This window comes from Nipponia nippon, unplaced genomic scaffold, assembly GCF_047370975.1.
Source record: "Nipponia nippon isolate SJK-2023a ecotype South Korea unplaced genomic scaffold, ASM4737097v1 scaffold_32, whole genome shotgun sequence".
In the NCBI taxonomy this organism is placed as follows: domain Eukaryota; kingdom Metazoa; phylum Chordata; class Aves; order Pelecaniformes; family Threskiornithidae; genus Nipponia; species Nipponia nippon.
The window spans coordinates 4,322,710-4,337,935 of record NW_028262350.1 but is presented as its reverse complement, the minus strand read 5'-3'; the positions used below and the strand labels follow the sequence as shown (position 1 = coordinate 4,337,935).

General features: G+C 48.6%; 1 protein-coding gene across 9 annotated transcripts in view; it reads left to right on the top strand.

The window, feature by feature from the left end:
* CDC27 (cell division cycle 27) overlaps positions 1-10,350 on the top strand; it is a 36,873-nt gene extending 26,523 nt beyond the window's left edge. For 7 of the 9 annotated variants that reach the window (XM_087770150.1, XM_087770154.1, XM_087770153.1 and 4 more), the window contains 4 exons: positions 1,227-1,355; positions 3,094-3,168; positions 5,025-5,205; positions 7,607-10,350. In XM_087770150.1, the coding sequence (XP_087626276.1) occupies positions 1,227-1,355; positions 3,094-3,168; positions 5,025-5,205; positions 7,607-7,689 (468 nt within the window). In that variant the 3' untranslated portion in view covers positions 7,690-10,350. Of the gene's footprint in view, positions 1-1,226; positions 1,356-3,093; positions 3,169-5,024; positions 5,206-7,606 lie in introns of those variants that run through there. The other 2 variants (XM_087770158.1, XM_087770157.1) reach the window with 1 other exon arrangement.
* Positions 10,351-15,226: the final 4,876 nt, after the last annotated feature.

The window sequence follows — 15,226 nt, the reverse complement described above, 5'->3', positions numbered from 1 at the left end:
TTCAGAGTACCTGGTGGAGGATCTTAAGTGCCATATGAATGAATAATCACAGGATTAACGTGTTGGAAAAGAAACCTCCCTCTCTCTCCAAACTACTTTTAGCCAGTAATGAAACTATACTATCAGGTTATGTTTGTGAGTCAGCCAAAATAGTAGTAATATGAAAATCAAGACTGTGTGCAGATAATAATGTGAACAGAGTATTTATAGGGTTTTTTTTAATACTTAATACTTAAGAAATAAGTCATTTTTAACTGCTATTGCATGCAGTTGAACCAGCACTATAAAATGCTAAGGCACCCGTCTCACCTTTGAGTGCGGTATTTTTGTCCTGGCTGTATGTCCGCATTGCCCTCATTCCAGTCACGTGCAGATCTGACAGCTTACTTTGTAGGCAGCTTTATGCCGACTGAGGTTTAAGTAGCAGGCAACTACTTCAGCCGCCATCCGTTCAATTAAATTTACAGGGCTATTTGAAAAGTTGGTCGTTTATCCATCTGCTACTGCAGTCCTTAGAAAACAGTAGCCTCACTCCAGCAAGTGCTTGCTTACGAAGTTGGGAAGCAGTTCTCAGATATTGATAGGATGAGAGGAAACGGCCTCAAGCTGCGCCAGGGGAAGTTTAGGTTGGATTAGAAAAAACTTCTTCACCAAAAGGGCAGTCAAGCACTGGCCCAGGCTGCCCAGGGCAGGGGCTGAGTCCCCATCCCTGGAGGGATTTAAATGCCGTGTAGATGTGGTGCTTAGGGACATGGGTTAGTGGTGGCCTTGGCCGTGCTGGGTTAACGGTTGGACTCAATGATCTTAAGGGTCTTTTCCAACCTTAACGATTCTATGATTCGATTCGTGCTGGTGACTTAATGCTGTGTAAGTGTGGTGGCATTCATTTGCCTTCTGTGTGGCAGCAAAGCTGTGTCAAATTCTACAGGGATAGTGGCTGCTTCTCACTTCTATATGGAGAAGGGCATTGAGTTCACTCCTGGCCAAAGGTTAAATAATTTCTGGAAGCCACTGGGTGGGGAGAGCGTTTTGAGGTGGAGACGAGGCAAGGTGAAGTTTTCTTCCTGTAAGAAAGCTTGTTAAGACTTGGTCTAGAGTTGGACAAATATTTTTTTTTTTTTTAAAGAAACAGATTGTAAGTAAATGTAGTCAAAGGGATTTGTCCTTGTCTGGCAGATGAGCTGTTATTTTTCTTGTTTAAAAACTGTTCTCTCGTTCTGTAATAGGTCCAGCATGCACTGAAAAAATCTGAAAAGGCTTTGGATACTTTAAACAAAGCTATTAACATTGACCCCAAGAACCCACTATGCAAATTCCATAGAGCTTCTGTATTATTTGCAAATGAAAAATACAAGGTAAGATTTGGTATATGTAGACAACCTTAAGTAATCTTTAAATTGCTGTGGCTAGGAATGGGGATGCACTGGAAGCAAAATGTTTACAGATTAACACTGGGTAGCATCAGGGCTTGCAGGAAGAGCCTGGGATGTTGGCCGATCTTGTAGAGGCCGACATGAAGCATTTGCTTTGACAAGTGCCACTTTTGCCGAGGGAACTGTGTTAAACTTTTTTTATTGTTATAAAATCTGGAGCCAACAGGTGATGCTTTTTTAATTATTATTTCAGTCTGACCCTGGAAAAAGAAAGGAAAGAAGGGGAAATTATTGCAGCTGTCACCAACATGTGGCTGTTTATCATGAGTTTATACTAAATTACTAAAAAAAGGCTCAGCAAACTGCCCCATAACCAGTTACAGCAACAAGAACCAGCTGTTTCGAAGGCTGTATTATCGAGTGAAAAACAAGCAGCTAAGCAGTTTTGGTCTGATCCCCTGCTGACCTGTACCCTGTTTAGAATGGGGGAAGATCTTCCCACAGTCTCTTTCCAGTGACTGTTGTCCTCTGGCCTGGCTTTTTTGGCCACAGAAGACAAGCCGCAGTCTGGTTTTTGAAACCTTGCTTCAGAAATGTGTGCGCACATGTAAAGGGAAAACTCTACCTAACTTTTTTTTGAAAATTCATAAGTGAACCAATTAAATGTAAAATGTGTTAATCTTAAGGACTTAATGAAGTGCCCATTGGTAGATTGTTTTTAAAAGCAGAGGATAAATACAAGAGGGGAAAAAAAAACCCTAATAGTCCGCTGTCTTATTGCCCCTGCACTAGTGAAGGAACGTGTTGACCGTGGTGAAGTGATGTTTTAGGAAATAAAACATTTGGACTCTTTATCAGGCTGAAACTGGGAAGACTGAAGTTACGCTGGTCACATAAACTACATAAAACTTAATGAAATGTTTTGGGTTTTAACACCAGTGATAAATTTGGCTAGTGTTAGGTAAATAAATATAGGTTAACACTTCCACTTAGGTAGTAAGCCTTAACTTGAAATTGTCTTCACATGAATAAGTTTGAGGCTTGAATGGAACTTTTTATAACTAAACCCTATGTTGATTTCTAACTGCAGACTAAATATTTTTAGGTAGAATTTCTGAATAATGCCAGGTTACTGTCACAGCAGAATAAATTACAATTATTTTAAAAGTAAAGTAGAAGTTTCACTAAATATTTTGGATCTCAAATGCCTAATATAAATGCAGTCATCACTTGTAAAAGTCCACAGATACATATCAGAAACCAGAACCTTTCAAAAGCTCAGGCTTGAGAGCAGTACATCAGCCCAAAATACGTCACTGTTCTTACTTTTTCAGAAGCTCAGTACACCAAAGGGAGTGCCTGCTGTAAATACGCTGTCAGTGTCTCGTCTTCTACCCTGTTATGCCTTGTTGGGGGTGACAGGGACGTTTGATATCAGAGTTGTTAGATGTGTTGTAGGAGACCAAAGCCCAATAAACTTGCTTTGTTTCTGTAATAATGGGGCTATAATATGCTACAATCTTTAAAGAAGAAACTAATGTAAAAAGAATTTTAGATGCTTCTCGTGAGATTGTACTGTTGTTCTTGATGGAATATACGGAATGTAAATGCCAGGATTTTTTTTTTCCCACGTTACCGATAAGTCATGGTTTAGTGATGCCATAGCTGGCTGCAGACTGCTAGCTTGTACTTATTAAGCTCTTTTTTTCTTCCTTTTCAGTCTGCTTTACAAGAACTTGAAGAACTGAAACAGATTGTTCCCAAAGAGTCTCTTGTTTACTTTTTAATAGGAAAGGTAGGTAAAACTTAACTGTGATCATAAGTTCTTTGGTTTCTTTTTTTGCAGAAATGTATGCCTAATGAGAAAATTTGATGCCTGTCACTGAGCTGCTTCCATTTGGAGCAGTATTCTAAAAATTCCCAAAGCTTTGAATAAGGCTTACTGCTCACAGCTTTATGTATCAGCTTTTAAATGCAAAAGACAGTTATTACTGGAGCAGCCTTCAGCTCTTTTTAAAACAAACCAAGAAAAAATAACCCAAGCCAGTGTTATTCTTTGCCTGCTTTGATTTCATCACTGTCAACTTGAAAGATAATTAATTTTAAAAAAAGCAAGAAATTGATCCTGATAAGGATACTTCACTGAAAAGAGGTACAGTGGTTATGCACGCAGCCATATATCTTTCCCTGAAAATGGAACTCTGTCAAGACTTGATTCAATACGACAGCAATGATGCAATCTGTGGAAATCCCTAAAATTTTGGGGGATAGTCCATCATCAGTCAGCAGCGTTGGTTATTTGCGTGTGTAGGTATTAAAATGTTCAATCACATTCTAATGCATTGATCAGAAATGCTGAACAAGGAGTAACTGTAGAATACTCCTAAGTCTCCGTGAATAGCCTCGACGTCCTTTTCAGCTGACAGCCACCCCAAAAGAGTTGTAGGAGGTTATCACTTTGAAAATAAGAAGAGTTTTTAATGAGGCTAATAGAGTAGGCTAGCACAGGAAAAGACATTACTAGTTTGTCAGCTGTATTTACATTCCAACCTTCTTTATGGTTAATGCCAGAGAAAAGTAATCTGGAAATAGAAATCCTCCTTCCTCGCCATCTTCTCTGCTAACGTGCTTTAAGTTCTGCAACTTTTTTTCTTCTGTGGGGTTGTCTGTTCACTAGAAAGCAACAAGACCAACTTACCTCTAGCATAGTACTGGATAACTCTTAATCAGCAAGATTATTTTTTTTTTAAACTGGAGAGAGGTAAAAGGATTTGTGCTGAAATTTGTTGACTGGTATTTGTCCAGGAGTAGCTGGACCTCTAAATGGACATTGGAGTTGCCATGCCTTGGCAAACTTGAGTACTTTCACTGTTTAAATGCTTAACAATTACTTGCTCATCTGTCCTTAATGATAAGGAGAGCTTCAGTGCAAGTTACAGTGACAAAGAAAGTGAAATATGGGCTGGATTCTGCAATGCAGTGTTGCCTTAAATGTTGCCGTTCAGTTTAGCAGGACAAGCTAAACTTGTCACTTAATGTCCCGTTATTTTCTCCACCTGCCAGCGACAGTTAAAATGCCACTTGAGGATGTAAGATCGGCCGTACCGAGTCAGATCAAAAGATCTGTCTACCCATGTATATCCTGCTTTTGCTAGTCCTCAATATGAGAGCTGTAGGGAAGAGTACAAGATGAATGTGTGCATGTGATGATACTTCCCCAGGCTATTCTCTGAGCCTCTGACCTTAGAAATCTGAGACTTTGGACTTTTCCTCAGCCACAAGTAGATTTGGGGTTACAATGACTCAAAAAATTGGAAGGGGTGAGGGGGTAAGACAAGACATGTACAGTAATAGCTTTTACACCACCCTGCTGCAGAGTTCCAAAGCTTAAATTTATATCTGCAGATCCTTATGTTTTTGAATCTGTCAGCTGCTAGTTTAATTTAATTTTTTTGAGTCTTAAATAGAAACACTTGCTCACTTTAGCTACACGTATTTGCTGTTTCCCTTGGGACTCGTATAATAAATCTTTCATATCTACCTTCTGTTGCTTTTCATAAAATATCGGCTAACCGTGGCTTGGTATGTTTGTTGTCCAAACCTTCAAGTAGCAACTTCATGTAAATGTAGCCTTTTATGCTTTTATTTTAGGTTTATAAAAAACTGGGTCAGACACATTTGGCCCTAATGAATTTCTCATGGGCAATGGACTTAGATCCCAAAGGAGCCAATAACCAGATTAAAGAGGCCATTGACAAACGTTACCTTCCAGATGATGAGGAACCAATAACTCAAGAAGAGCAAATCAGTGAATGTTACCCCTATGAATCAGGTTTGTATTTCCAACCCTTTGTCCTTCAAGGAGGTATTTCCACTTAGGTGGTAGGAAGAATCCCAGGTTTAATAAGTGGAATGTACTGCTCAACCTCACTGCTCGGCAAGCAAGAGCTCCAGAGGCTCTTCATTCAGAAGAATGCATTCATGCTTCCTACAGTAATTACGAAGTAAAGGATTGTGACACTTCTTTAGAATCTGTAGCTGGAGTAGGACAGAGATAATGACTACTGTAAAGTCATACAAATCATGGTGTGCTAATAGCATCGTAGGAGAGCAAGATGTTCCCAGAGCTGCAAGTCTTCCCTCACAGAAGCATCAAATCATTTCAAGGTAACTGAATGGCAACTGGAATTGTCTGTAGAGGCTTTGTCAGAAGTTAAACAAACTGGATGTTTTAATCTGCTAAACATAAAAGATAGCTTTTGACAAAAGTCATGGGAGCAGTTTCATTTGAATCAAGAGGAAAAAAACCCACTCCTATTATACTACTTGGGAATAATCCACAAAAAGGAACGTCCCGGGTTTCTCTTCTCTCTAACTTTTTATTATGAGCTCAAATTCCACGAAGCGTGGGTAGCTCTGTGAGGTATGGATAGTCAGAAATACTGACCTTTTTGAGGCAGACTGAAATAGGGATAGAAAAGAAATACTAATAAGCAATTTAATTCTTTTCCTCCAAAGAAGAAAATACAGCAGGTTTTGGATTCTTATTAATAGATGTATATTACATTCTGCAATTCTAAATCTTCAACTGAAAAAGCTGTCAGGTTTTCCTGCTGTATATCACGTTTGATTTTTATCGATCCTGTGTACAGTGTGCTTATTAATACTGGAAACTTACCCAGCACTGGTGTACCAGGAGTTTTTCTCTCCCTGCTGCTGTAGTGGGGCTCACTTAGAGCGCTGCCTCACTGGGGGCTGAGCGTCTTTCTGACCAGAAGATGGAGACAGAGCACTTGAACTGCTGAGCAACACCTACGCAGTACAAAGAAAAACCCCACACCTCAAAAAAAAAAACAACCAAAGAACAACAAACCACACAAGAAAAAATGGAAACAAACAAAAACAACCCAAAAAATTTAAAAAAAACCCCAACTTAATCTGTCCAATAAACGTAAACAAAAAAAAAAATATCGGTGTTAGGCTGTGTGTAAGCAATTCAGTTGCCCCGGCTGTGCAGATAAATTGTAGAGGAGTTTCACAGTCTCAGCCGACCAACTCGTTAGGATACATGAGACAAGCTAAAGTAAATTAAGGTAGTACTGGGGGCAGGGGGGAATTGTTTTTAATATATTGGCTAGTGTAAGCCATTTTGTGCATTAAATTGCCCAGCATGGGACTGGCTGTGTCCTTTGTACAGAAACCTGTGAAGTGTTTGCGTTAAAGCAATAAAAGGCACCTGTGTTTCTCTACACAAAACAACTTAGGTGTTTGGGAATTTACAACTAATATGCTAAATTGTACTATGGAAAGCAGACTCGAGTCGCATTCCTGTGCGTGAAGAACAACCATCATTAGATATTTCCCTTCGTTCTAGTTTTAACAAGTATAGAAGTTCAATATTGAAGGGTAGCCTCTCGGTACGTACACATTTATCTTGGACGCTGTGCAGGGTATGCTGTCTGTATTCAAGTAGCAGGAGGACTCCAGTTTTCCTGGGGCTCCAGGTTGGCCATCGTCTGAGCTGGGTGAGCGGAGTAGCTCTTCAGCATCGGAGATGGCTGTACGCAGCTACTCAAAGCAGTTCTCTTGCTGTGTATCTTATGCAGTATTCTTTGTCATGGAAGCAGGGAGCAAGTCAAGGCTGCCTAACACTTCTCGTTGGATGTTATTTGATTGTAAATGGCATGGTCACAATGCTGTGATGCAGGGGGTAGCTGATGCAGGGGGTAGCTGATGCAGGGGGTAGCTGATGCAGGGGGTAGCTGATGCAGGGGGTAGCTGATGCAGGGGGTAGCTGATGCAGGGGGTAGCTGATGCAGGGGGTAGCTGATGCAGGGGGTAGCTGATGCGAACATTTTGGGCAGCTGGTGTGTTTTGCAGGAGTGGGAAGGTTAAGTTGCCCCTAAGGCTGTTTCGGAGCCCTCCATGCCAACCCACCTGACTGGCTGTCAGAGATTTCAGATGTTTAACAGAAGATGGCTAAGGCGGTGTGTTTTGTTAATACGTATGTCCTGTTAATGCCTTTCTAACTGCATTTATTTAGACTTCGTTAAGCTGGCAGGGTCAGTGTATTAGAAGGCAAAAGGGAAAAGCCATCTGGCTTTAAAGCATTTTGAGGGGAAGCCCAAGCCCATTGCTGCTGTGCTTTGGGTGTGCTGGAGCTGAGGGTGGGGGAGCCTGGCAGCGAAGCAGCCCAGCAGTGCTTGACTACTGTGTTTCTTTCTTCTTTCAAGTTGGCACAGACGAATCCCAAGAGAGCAGCATGACAGATGCAGATGACACACAGCTCCACGCAGTCGAAAGTGATGAATTTTAACCTCCAAAAGCCAGTATCTGAGCTTGGGTGTGTGACTGGTACTGTTGTGTTCTCCCCTTCCTTCGCATCCTGGGTCTTCACATCACTGAGCCAGCATTGTCATTATTCTCCACTGACACCACGAGTACATCGCTCAGACTTAAACCGTACACAGAGTTAATGGCAGTGCAATATTCAGCTGCTCCTGAGTCTGACTAGTTGGCTTGTACGCATTTATGAAAGTGACTGAGGAGGAAATGCTGGTTTTGGACTCCCCTTTGCTGGAAAAATATCATGGAAGAAAGACTTGTGGTTTGCTGTAATGAAGCCAGTAGATGTGGGGATAGTACTAATGAAGCAGTGTCTTGTTCTTTTTCCAGAAATGTGTCTTAGTTTGGTTCTTTCTTGGTAAGCGGAGTGCTGAACCTCATTTCCAAGTTCTTAAAGGACAGTGTTGACAAATGCAGGCTGTTAAAGACTTTTGCATATTGTAGTGTAACTTAAATGCCAGGGAATGTAAATGACCTTAAAGCTGCAGTGTCTCCAGTGAACAAACACAACGCGCGTGCTCAGGACTGGGAGTGTGTCAGACTACGTAAAATATCCAGTGTCCCGACTTAGAGTGCAAGCTCGCAGGAGTGGAAATGTAACAGGAGAATCACATTGCAGAATCAAAGCTTTCATGAAATGCTTTCATGTTCGAACCAAGAATTAATTTATTCACCTAGTTTCTGGAAGGTCAGTGTTTACTTTGTTCTTCCCCTTTTAAGAATAAAAATTAATAACAGGCAAAATCAAGAGAGAAATGTAGATGCAACTGTAACGTGAACACATCAAACCTTAATCCAGAGCGACTGCATGTTTCTAAGCAGATAGACTGGGAAGACCGTGGAAGCCTTAATACAATCAGAACCTTAGTCAAACACATCAGAGAATTGTCAAAGATTAGTATCATTTTTAAAACTGTTTTGTAAAGTGTAGTCCAAGCAGGATAAAAAAGGTGCAACTCTCTCTGTCTTTCTCCTTTTTTTTTTAGCTGTTCTTTGAGATTCTCATTCTAGGAACATTTTCCTCTTCTACAGAGGCTGCTTCTGGGAGAAGAAAGCTACGCCACGCTAATGAGTCCAAAATGATCTTTGTAGCATTCTGCAGCACCAACTGGTGCCCTTTGTGCAGTGATGATAAGGAAAGTGTATGATAAAGCAGTTTTAAAGAGCAATTTATGCATAATAAATTGGGAATGATATAAATTTCATAGCAACATAGTTGTTGTGATCAGTCTTAATATTTTGGTGGGTTTTTTTTTAACGTATTGGTTTCTAGGGGTCTTTCAGTTACCTTTAGAACTTCAATTTTTTAAATCCTGTCCTTGTCTTACAGTAGGCATGTCTCCTGTCACAGCTCCTCTCTGGTCATGGGCCACGTGGACGCCTTTACCTATTGAAAAATAATCCTCAAGTGCTGAGCAAAAATATAATTCTCTGATTTTTTTTTTTTGAAGTAGGAGGATAAGCAGTGAAAAATAGTCTTAAACTCCCCTAGCAGCGTGAAAAGGAATTTCTAAAACCCGAGGAATGATAATATATGAAAGGAGCTTTGTGCCTCTGCCATGTAATTCTGATCAGCTTGTGGCTGGAAGGTCGGTGAATTGACCGGGAAATCACGACAGGTTGCAGCTGGCTGGAGCGCGCTGCGTCTCGCACGGCTCTTTGTGGCAAGAGATGCTCTGGGGCCGTTCCCCTTCCTGACGAGTCCTCCCCCAGGAGGACCCGGGGCTCCCGTTTCCGAGAGCTGATCCGCACCTGCGGTAGAGTTCCCGCGCGGCGCTCGAGTTACCCGCGTCTCTCCCGGCGTGGTTTTCCCATCCAGCGCGGCTGCAGCCTCCCGGAGCCTCCCTGCTTCCGAGCAGCACCTTGGCGTAAGGGCTGGAGGCAGCGCTCGTCTGAACGCCACCAGTTCACCCGTTAACTGCCTGCCTTTGCCTTCCCGACATATTTTCTGAGCAAAAAGCAGGAGTAAGCAGGTGCTACTCTCTCAAGACTTTTCCATAACAAATGTTGCTTAAACGGGGACCAGAGATCTAGGAAATTAGGAGGCTTTTTCCCTTTTCTTCTCTAAAAATTGTGAACAACTGTAGTAAAACTTTCATCACCCTGGGAAGAGCTCTTAATTCAGCTGGGATGTTAAAAGCATCTCCGTGCTACCTGGGAGATTTAGTACTTAAAACTGTCCCTTGCTTTACATGTACGTCGTACCCTAAAGTGATTTTTCCCAAGAATCTCAAGTAACGTTTAGACCATGCTGCTATTTTACCTTCTAAACAGATACACAGAATTAGTATTTAATCAATAAAATTTTGCTCTCTTTGGAGGGGGGCAGGGAGAAGGATGGCGAGCACGAAGGCACTCCGGCAGCCAGGTTAGAGCAAGTGCGTTCACTGAAAAGAATTAGGGAACTGTCATTTTCTTACAACAAAACTATGGAAAAATGCAAAGTGTGGGTGTGGTGTGTACTATTTGCATTGAAACAATGTAATTTGTCTTTTTCCTTTTTTTTTTCTTTTCCCGACTTTTTATTTCAAAAATTGTACAGTCTTAGGAAAAAAAAAAAAGTCTTTTCTGTTAATATATTTGCGATTCATTAAAGGATGTGGAAAATCCAAATAAACTACTTTTAAAAGCAGGTTTATCCCCAGGTCCTTTGGGTCGGTGTTGGGGTTCATCCTGCGGGAGGTGGGCAGGCGCGGGAGAGAAGCGTAAGGGCCCTTGGGGCAGGCGGGGGCTGCGCGCGATCCTGGCCTCGCCTGGGAATCTGCCGCCGGCTCCCAGCGGGCCACCAGCCTCTTCCCGGGCTGGGGAACGCGGGGCGAGGTGCGGGGCCTACGCCTGGCGTTAGGGGCACGCGGCGCGCTTTCCGATATTTTTCCTGCAACTCGCCGGGAGAGTCCGTAAGCTCCCAGGTACGGAGCAGATTTTTTTCTTTTTATTTTTTATTCTGCCTTCCGTAGCCGTTCAGAACGCTGTACCTCGGCAGAGAAACGATTACAGACCTCGCTGTGCTTTCAGACCCGGAGGAAAAGCTCGCCAGGGAGGCCGAGGCTCGCGGCCGCACAGGAATTCCTCTTGCCGCATATACGGTTGTCTCGGATTAAAACTTTTAGCGCTCATTTTCATCCACTATATTAGCCTGATCCCGTAAGTTTTTTGAGTTTGGCTGTCAAAGTGACACTGAACTTAACCCTTTCCTACACCGAGTTGCCTCCCCTTTTTTTCCCCATGCTTCTTTTAACCCTGGACTTTTACGATTGTGCATACAAATGCAGTCCCACGGTTAAATTCTCCGCTCTGTAGCCAGCTTCCCGCCCCGCTTTACGCTCGGCAGCGAGAGCCGAGTTGTTCTTCCTGTGCCTCGCTTGCAGTTTCTCTGTGTCGGCTCAAATCGGGGTGATTTAGGCTGTACGCTTCCTAGCGGTGAAACGAAGCTTCGTTAATGGTAGGCTGAGCTTTAGATGGCTCCGGAGAAAGGCAAAGCATTAATGAAATTGGACTTGTAAGGTGCAATACTTCGTTCTGTGTCTGAATCACAGCAATGCAGCGAACGCTAGGAGTTGTCCGTATCTCAGGATTTCCAGCTCGGGAAGGTTTTTGGCACCTGGTCTTTCTGAACGCCCACGGCATCGCGCTTCGTTCTGTTGTTCATCAGTAACTTTGCTGCTGCATCATCTCCCTATTTTCTGTCCCTCTGTCAAAGTTAGTGACTTTATTTGCGCGAGACCTGGTTCAGGAGCAGGTGATGGTTCAGTTTTTTTTTAAAATGGAGCAGAAGAAGAGGGCTTCTAAGGGCAGGAAGCCCCGTGCTCCTGATCCTCAGAGCAGCGGGGTTTGAAATTATATTAAGACAGAGAATAAGACTTCCTCTGCTTCTTTTGCTTTTCAGATCGGTATTTGTGGAGCACCCGATTCTCAGTTAGCTGCTATATAAACCCTGGGAGATGATCCTCGCGTTGAACTCCCACAGCGGCGGGCAGCCAGGTGAGCGGGGACAGGAGGGGACCGGGCCCCTTCCCCGGGCTCCCAGCACCAGACCCAGACCGCAAACGCCTCTCCAGCCTCCGTGTCCTCGCGTCCAACTGGGCAGAGTCACGGAGCAAAGCCGCGGACTGGGAACGCTGGACCCAGCACAGTCCGAGGAGGTGGGAACGGGACCGATGAGGGTGGAGGAGACCGAGGAGCCGCTGTGGCAGCTGCAATAGAGGCGTGAGACTGATGAGAAACGGGGAGCGAACATGGCAGGGGGACGCGTGGGACCTGGGCTGGGTGACTGTCCCCTCTCCAGAGCCGACTGTCGCCTTCACCCGGGATCGGGCCAGTTTGGGGCTTTTCTGGGTTTCTCAGCGCCTCAGCAGGAGCGGTGCTCAGCAGGGCCACCCCCGTGCCTCTGCAGCCTCGCCGCACAGGCAAACACAGGCGCTGATGGCTTCTGCATCGCCGGGGCCCGTACGGCTTGGCCGCGGCTCTGGCGGCATTTCTGGCCCATCCATGGGGGGCTGGGGGTCCTGCCCCCCCCCGTGAGGCTCTGACCTGTCCTCATCTGGGACCTGCTCTCCTGGCCCAGACTGTTCTATTCGGCCTTAAAGGATGGGAAGGATTTCAGATATCCTAATGGTACCAGTAAGGGAAGCATCAGAAACGCCTCCCAGATCAGAAAAAAACCACTTTCAAAGGTCAATTCCATCAAAAATACCCCAGAAAACCACGGCCAGAAAGGAGGCACACGTTTCTTTCTGACAATCTTTACATTCAGACATTTTATCAGTTAAAAATCTCCTCCTGTTCCAAAATCCAGCAGTTCCTACCCACATATGTGTGGAACAACAGCAAGTCTTTGTTGTCGGGACGTATGGAAAGCGAGCTTAAGAAGACGAGAGGATTACTTTGCTACTTTTGCCTCTCTTGGTTTCTCGTGTGTCTCAGCAGATTTAGAAAAGGCGCTTTCTGGCGGGTGTTCCTCTCAGACGCACCGAGCCGGGTGAGCGGCACATCTCCTGCACCCGCTTTTAAGCGCTTCGTTAAGGCAACCCGCTGCGCCGCTGGCAATCGCCTGCGCAGTACGGCCACGGTCCGGATTTTCCCGGATAACCAGGAAAAACAGCCTGGTTGCAACCAGCGTACGAAAACCACCTTCTCTGGGGAAGGAGAGGCAGGGGACGGTGTCTGCATGGGAGACAGTGAACGTGGCTGCTCTGCGTAGGGCGCCTACGAACTTGAATTTAAATACAGAGGAGTTTGGCCGCTACATTGAGTAGGGCCAGAAGTTCCCCCTGTGTCCTCCCTGCACCAGAAGCGGGGGTGGAAAATTCATTTTTGGTCCTAAAATTGAAAATTCCTGCTGAAAAGACTGCCTGTGTCTAATACCGCGTGCGTGGTAATCCTCTGAGGGAGAAGGAAGTCCCCTGCCTCCCCGCGCCGGCTGAGTGACCGATGTTCCGCCGATCCCGCGTGAAGCCTCGGGCGTAGCGGTGCCTCTCCCTCCATCGGCATCGGCCGGTGGCTGGGCCCACCTGGCCTTCGGGGAGCTGCAGGGGCAAGAAATCGCAGCTAAAACCCAACGCGGCTCAACTTGCCCGAGGATTCCAAAACGGGAATTTCCTCCTTTGATCCATCCAGCAGAACTCCCCTTTGCCCAGATGCTGGGGATATTTTAGGATGGTACAAAACATCCCGGGGGTTCCTGGGGGGAGCGGGGCGTTGAGGCTCGGGATGTCGTCTGTGGCGTTGATGTATTTGGAGCATCTCAAACATCCTCTCCGCAGCTCCGCCGTCCCAAAGGGGAACGGGGGCTCTTGTAGCGCAGAAGGACCATCGGTAAAAAGCGAAGGAGCTTGTCTCGTTCTCAGCCTGCGGGACGTGGAGCCGTGCCTTTTATTTGAATTAAACCCAGCCCATCCCTGGGATAAAAGCTAAAAGACAAAAAAAAAAAGCAACAGCGGAAGCAACTGAAGGAAGAGCACGGCCCCCACGCGAGCAGGCAGAAGGAGAAGCCAGCGGAAGGGTTTCCCTTGTCCGGGAGAAGGTGGTGATGCTGAAGATGGCCCCGCGTTCAGCGGCGAGCGGCTCAGGGACTCAAGGGAGCCGCTGCTGGGTCGCGACGGTCGCCTGGCCCACAGCGATGCTGGCCCTGCTGCGGCCCCGGCGTCACCCGCGGGGCAGGGCCCTGCTGTCACCCGTGGGACGGGAGCCCCTGTCACCGACGGAAGGCGCAAGCCCGGTGGGACAGGAGCCCGCGTCACCGGTGGGACACAGGCCCAGCGTCGCGGGTGGGACACGGCCCTGCGTCACCTGTGGGGTGCGGGCCTGGTGTCACCGGCGGGACGGGGCCCTGCCACCCGTGGGCGGGAGCCCGCCGTCGCCCGCGGGCGGGCCTGCCCCGAGACCCCCGGGACCGGAGCCCCCGCGTCCCCCGCGGGTCGCGAGTGGCCTGTGGCCCGCGGGACGCCCCGCGGCTCACGATCGGGTGCCGCCGGCGGGGCAGTCGTGCCCCGCCGCCCCCCGCTCTCCCCGCCTCGCCCCCGAGCCGCCCCCGCGGCCGGGCCGCCGCCGCCCCCCCGCCCGCCGGTCCCGCGGCCCGGGCGGACCCGTGGCTGCCCCGGGAGGCGGCCCAGCGCCCGGGGCCTCCCGGCCGGGCCGGGCCGGGCCTGGGGGGGGGGGCAGCGCGGGCGGGGGGGCGCGGGGCGGGGGTGCCGGGGGCGCGGAGGGGGGCGAGGTGCGGGGGGCGGGGGGTGCCGGGCAGGGGGCGAGCCGCGGCACCGCATCAATCACCGCCCGCCCCGCCCCTCCCGCGCTGACTGACGCGGCGGCGGCCAATGGGGAGGGTCCATGCCCCGCGCTCAGCCAATGGGTGCGGGGGAGGGCGGAAGGTCCCCACTTCAAGGCTGGTTGAGCGGCGCAGGTAGGTGCGGGGCGAGGTGCTGCCGGTGCGGGGCGGCTCGGGGGGCCGGGCCGCGGCGGGGGGGCGCGGGCCGGGCTGACCGGGAGCGGGGCCCGGCCCGGCCCGCCGCCCGCGGGCAGCGCCAGGCCAAGTGGCGCGGCCCCCCCCCCCCCCCGCCGCCGCCGTCCCGCAACTTGGCTGCGGGGGCCGGGCCGCGGCGGGGCTGGCGGGGGGCGGCGGCTCCTCTCGGGGCCGTCCGGGGAGCTGGGGGCCGGGGCTCGCCGCGGGGGTGGGGTGGGGGGGCCCGGCCGCAGGGCCCGGGGCGCCGGGGAGAGCTCCGCCCCGCCGCGCTGCCCGGGGGGGCCGGGCCGGGCCGGCTCCGTGCGGAGCGGGGACCCCCCCGCCTCCCGCCCCGGGCCTCCATTTTAGCCCGGGGAAGCGAGGCCGGGCCCGGGGGGGCTTCTAGAAGGATCCGGGGGTGGCAGCCCCCGGCCCCCCGCACCCCCGGCCCGGCCTCCGGGCGCTGCCGGGCCCCGTCCCCGCCGGCCGGCCCGGGGCGGGATGGAGGTGAAGGGGGGCTCGGAGGAGCCGGGGTGGTGGGGGCTGTGCCCCCCCCCGCTGCTGACAGCCC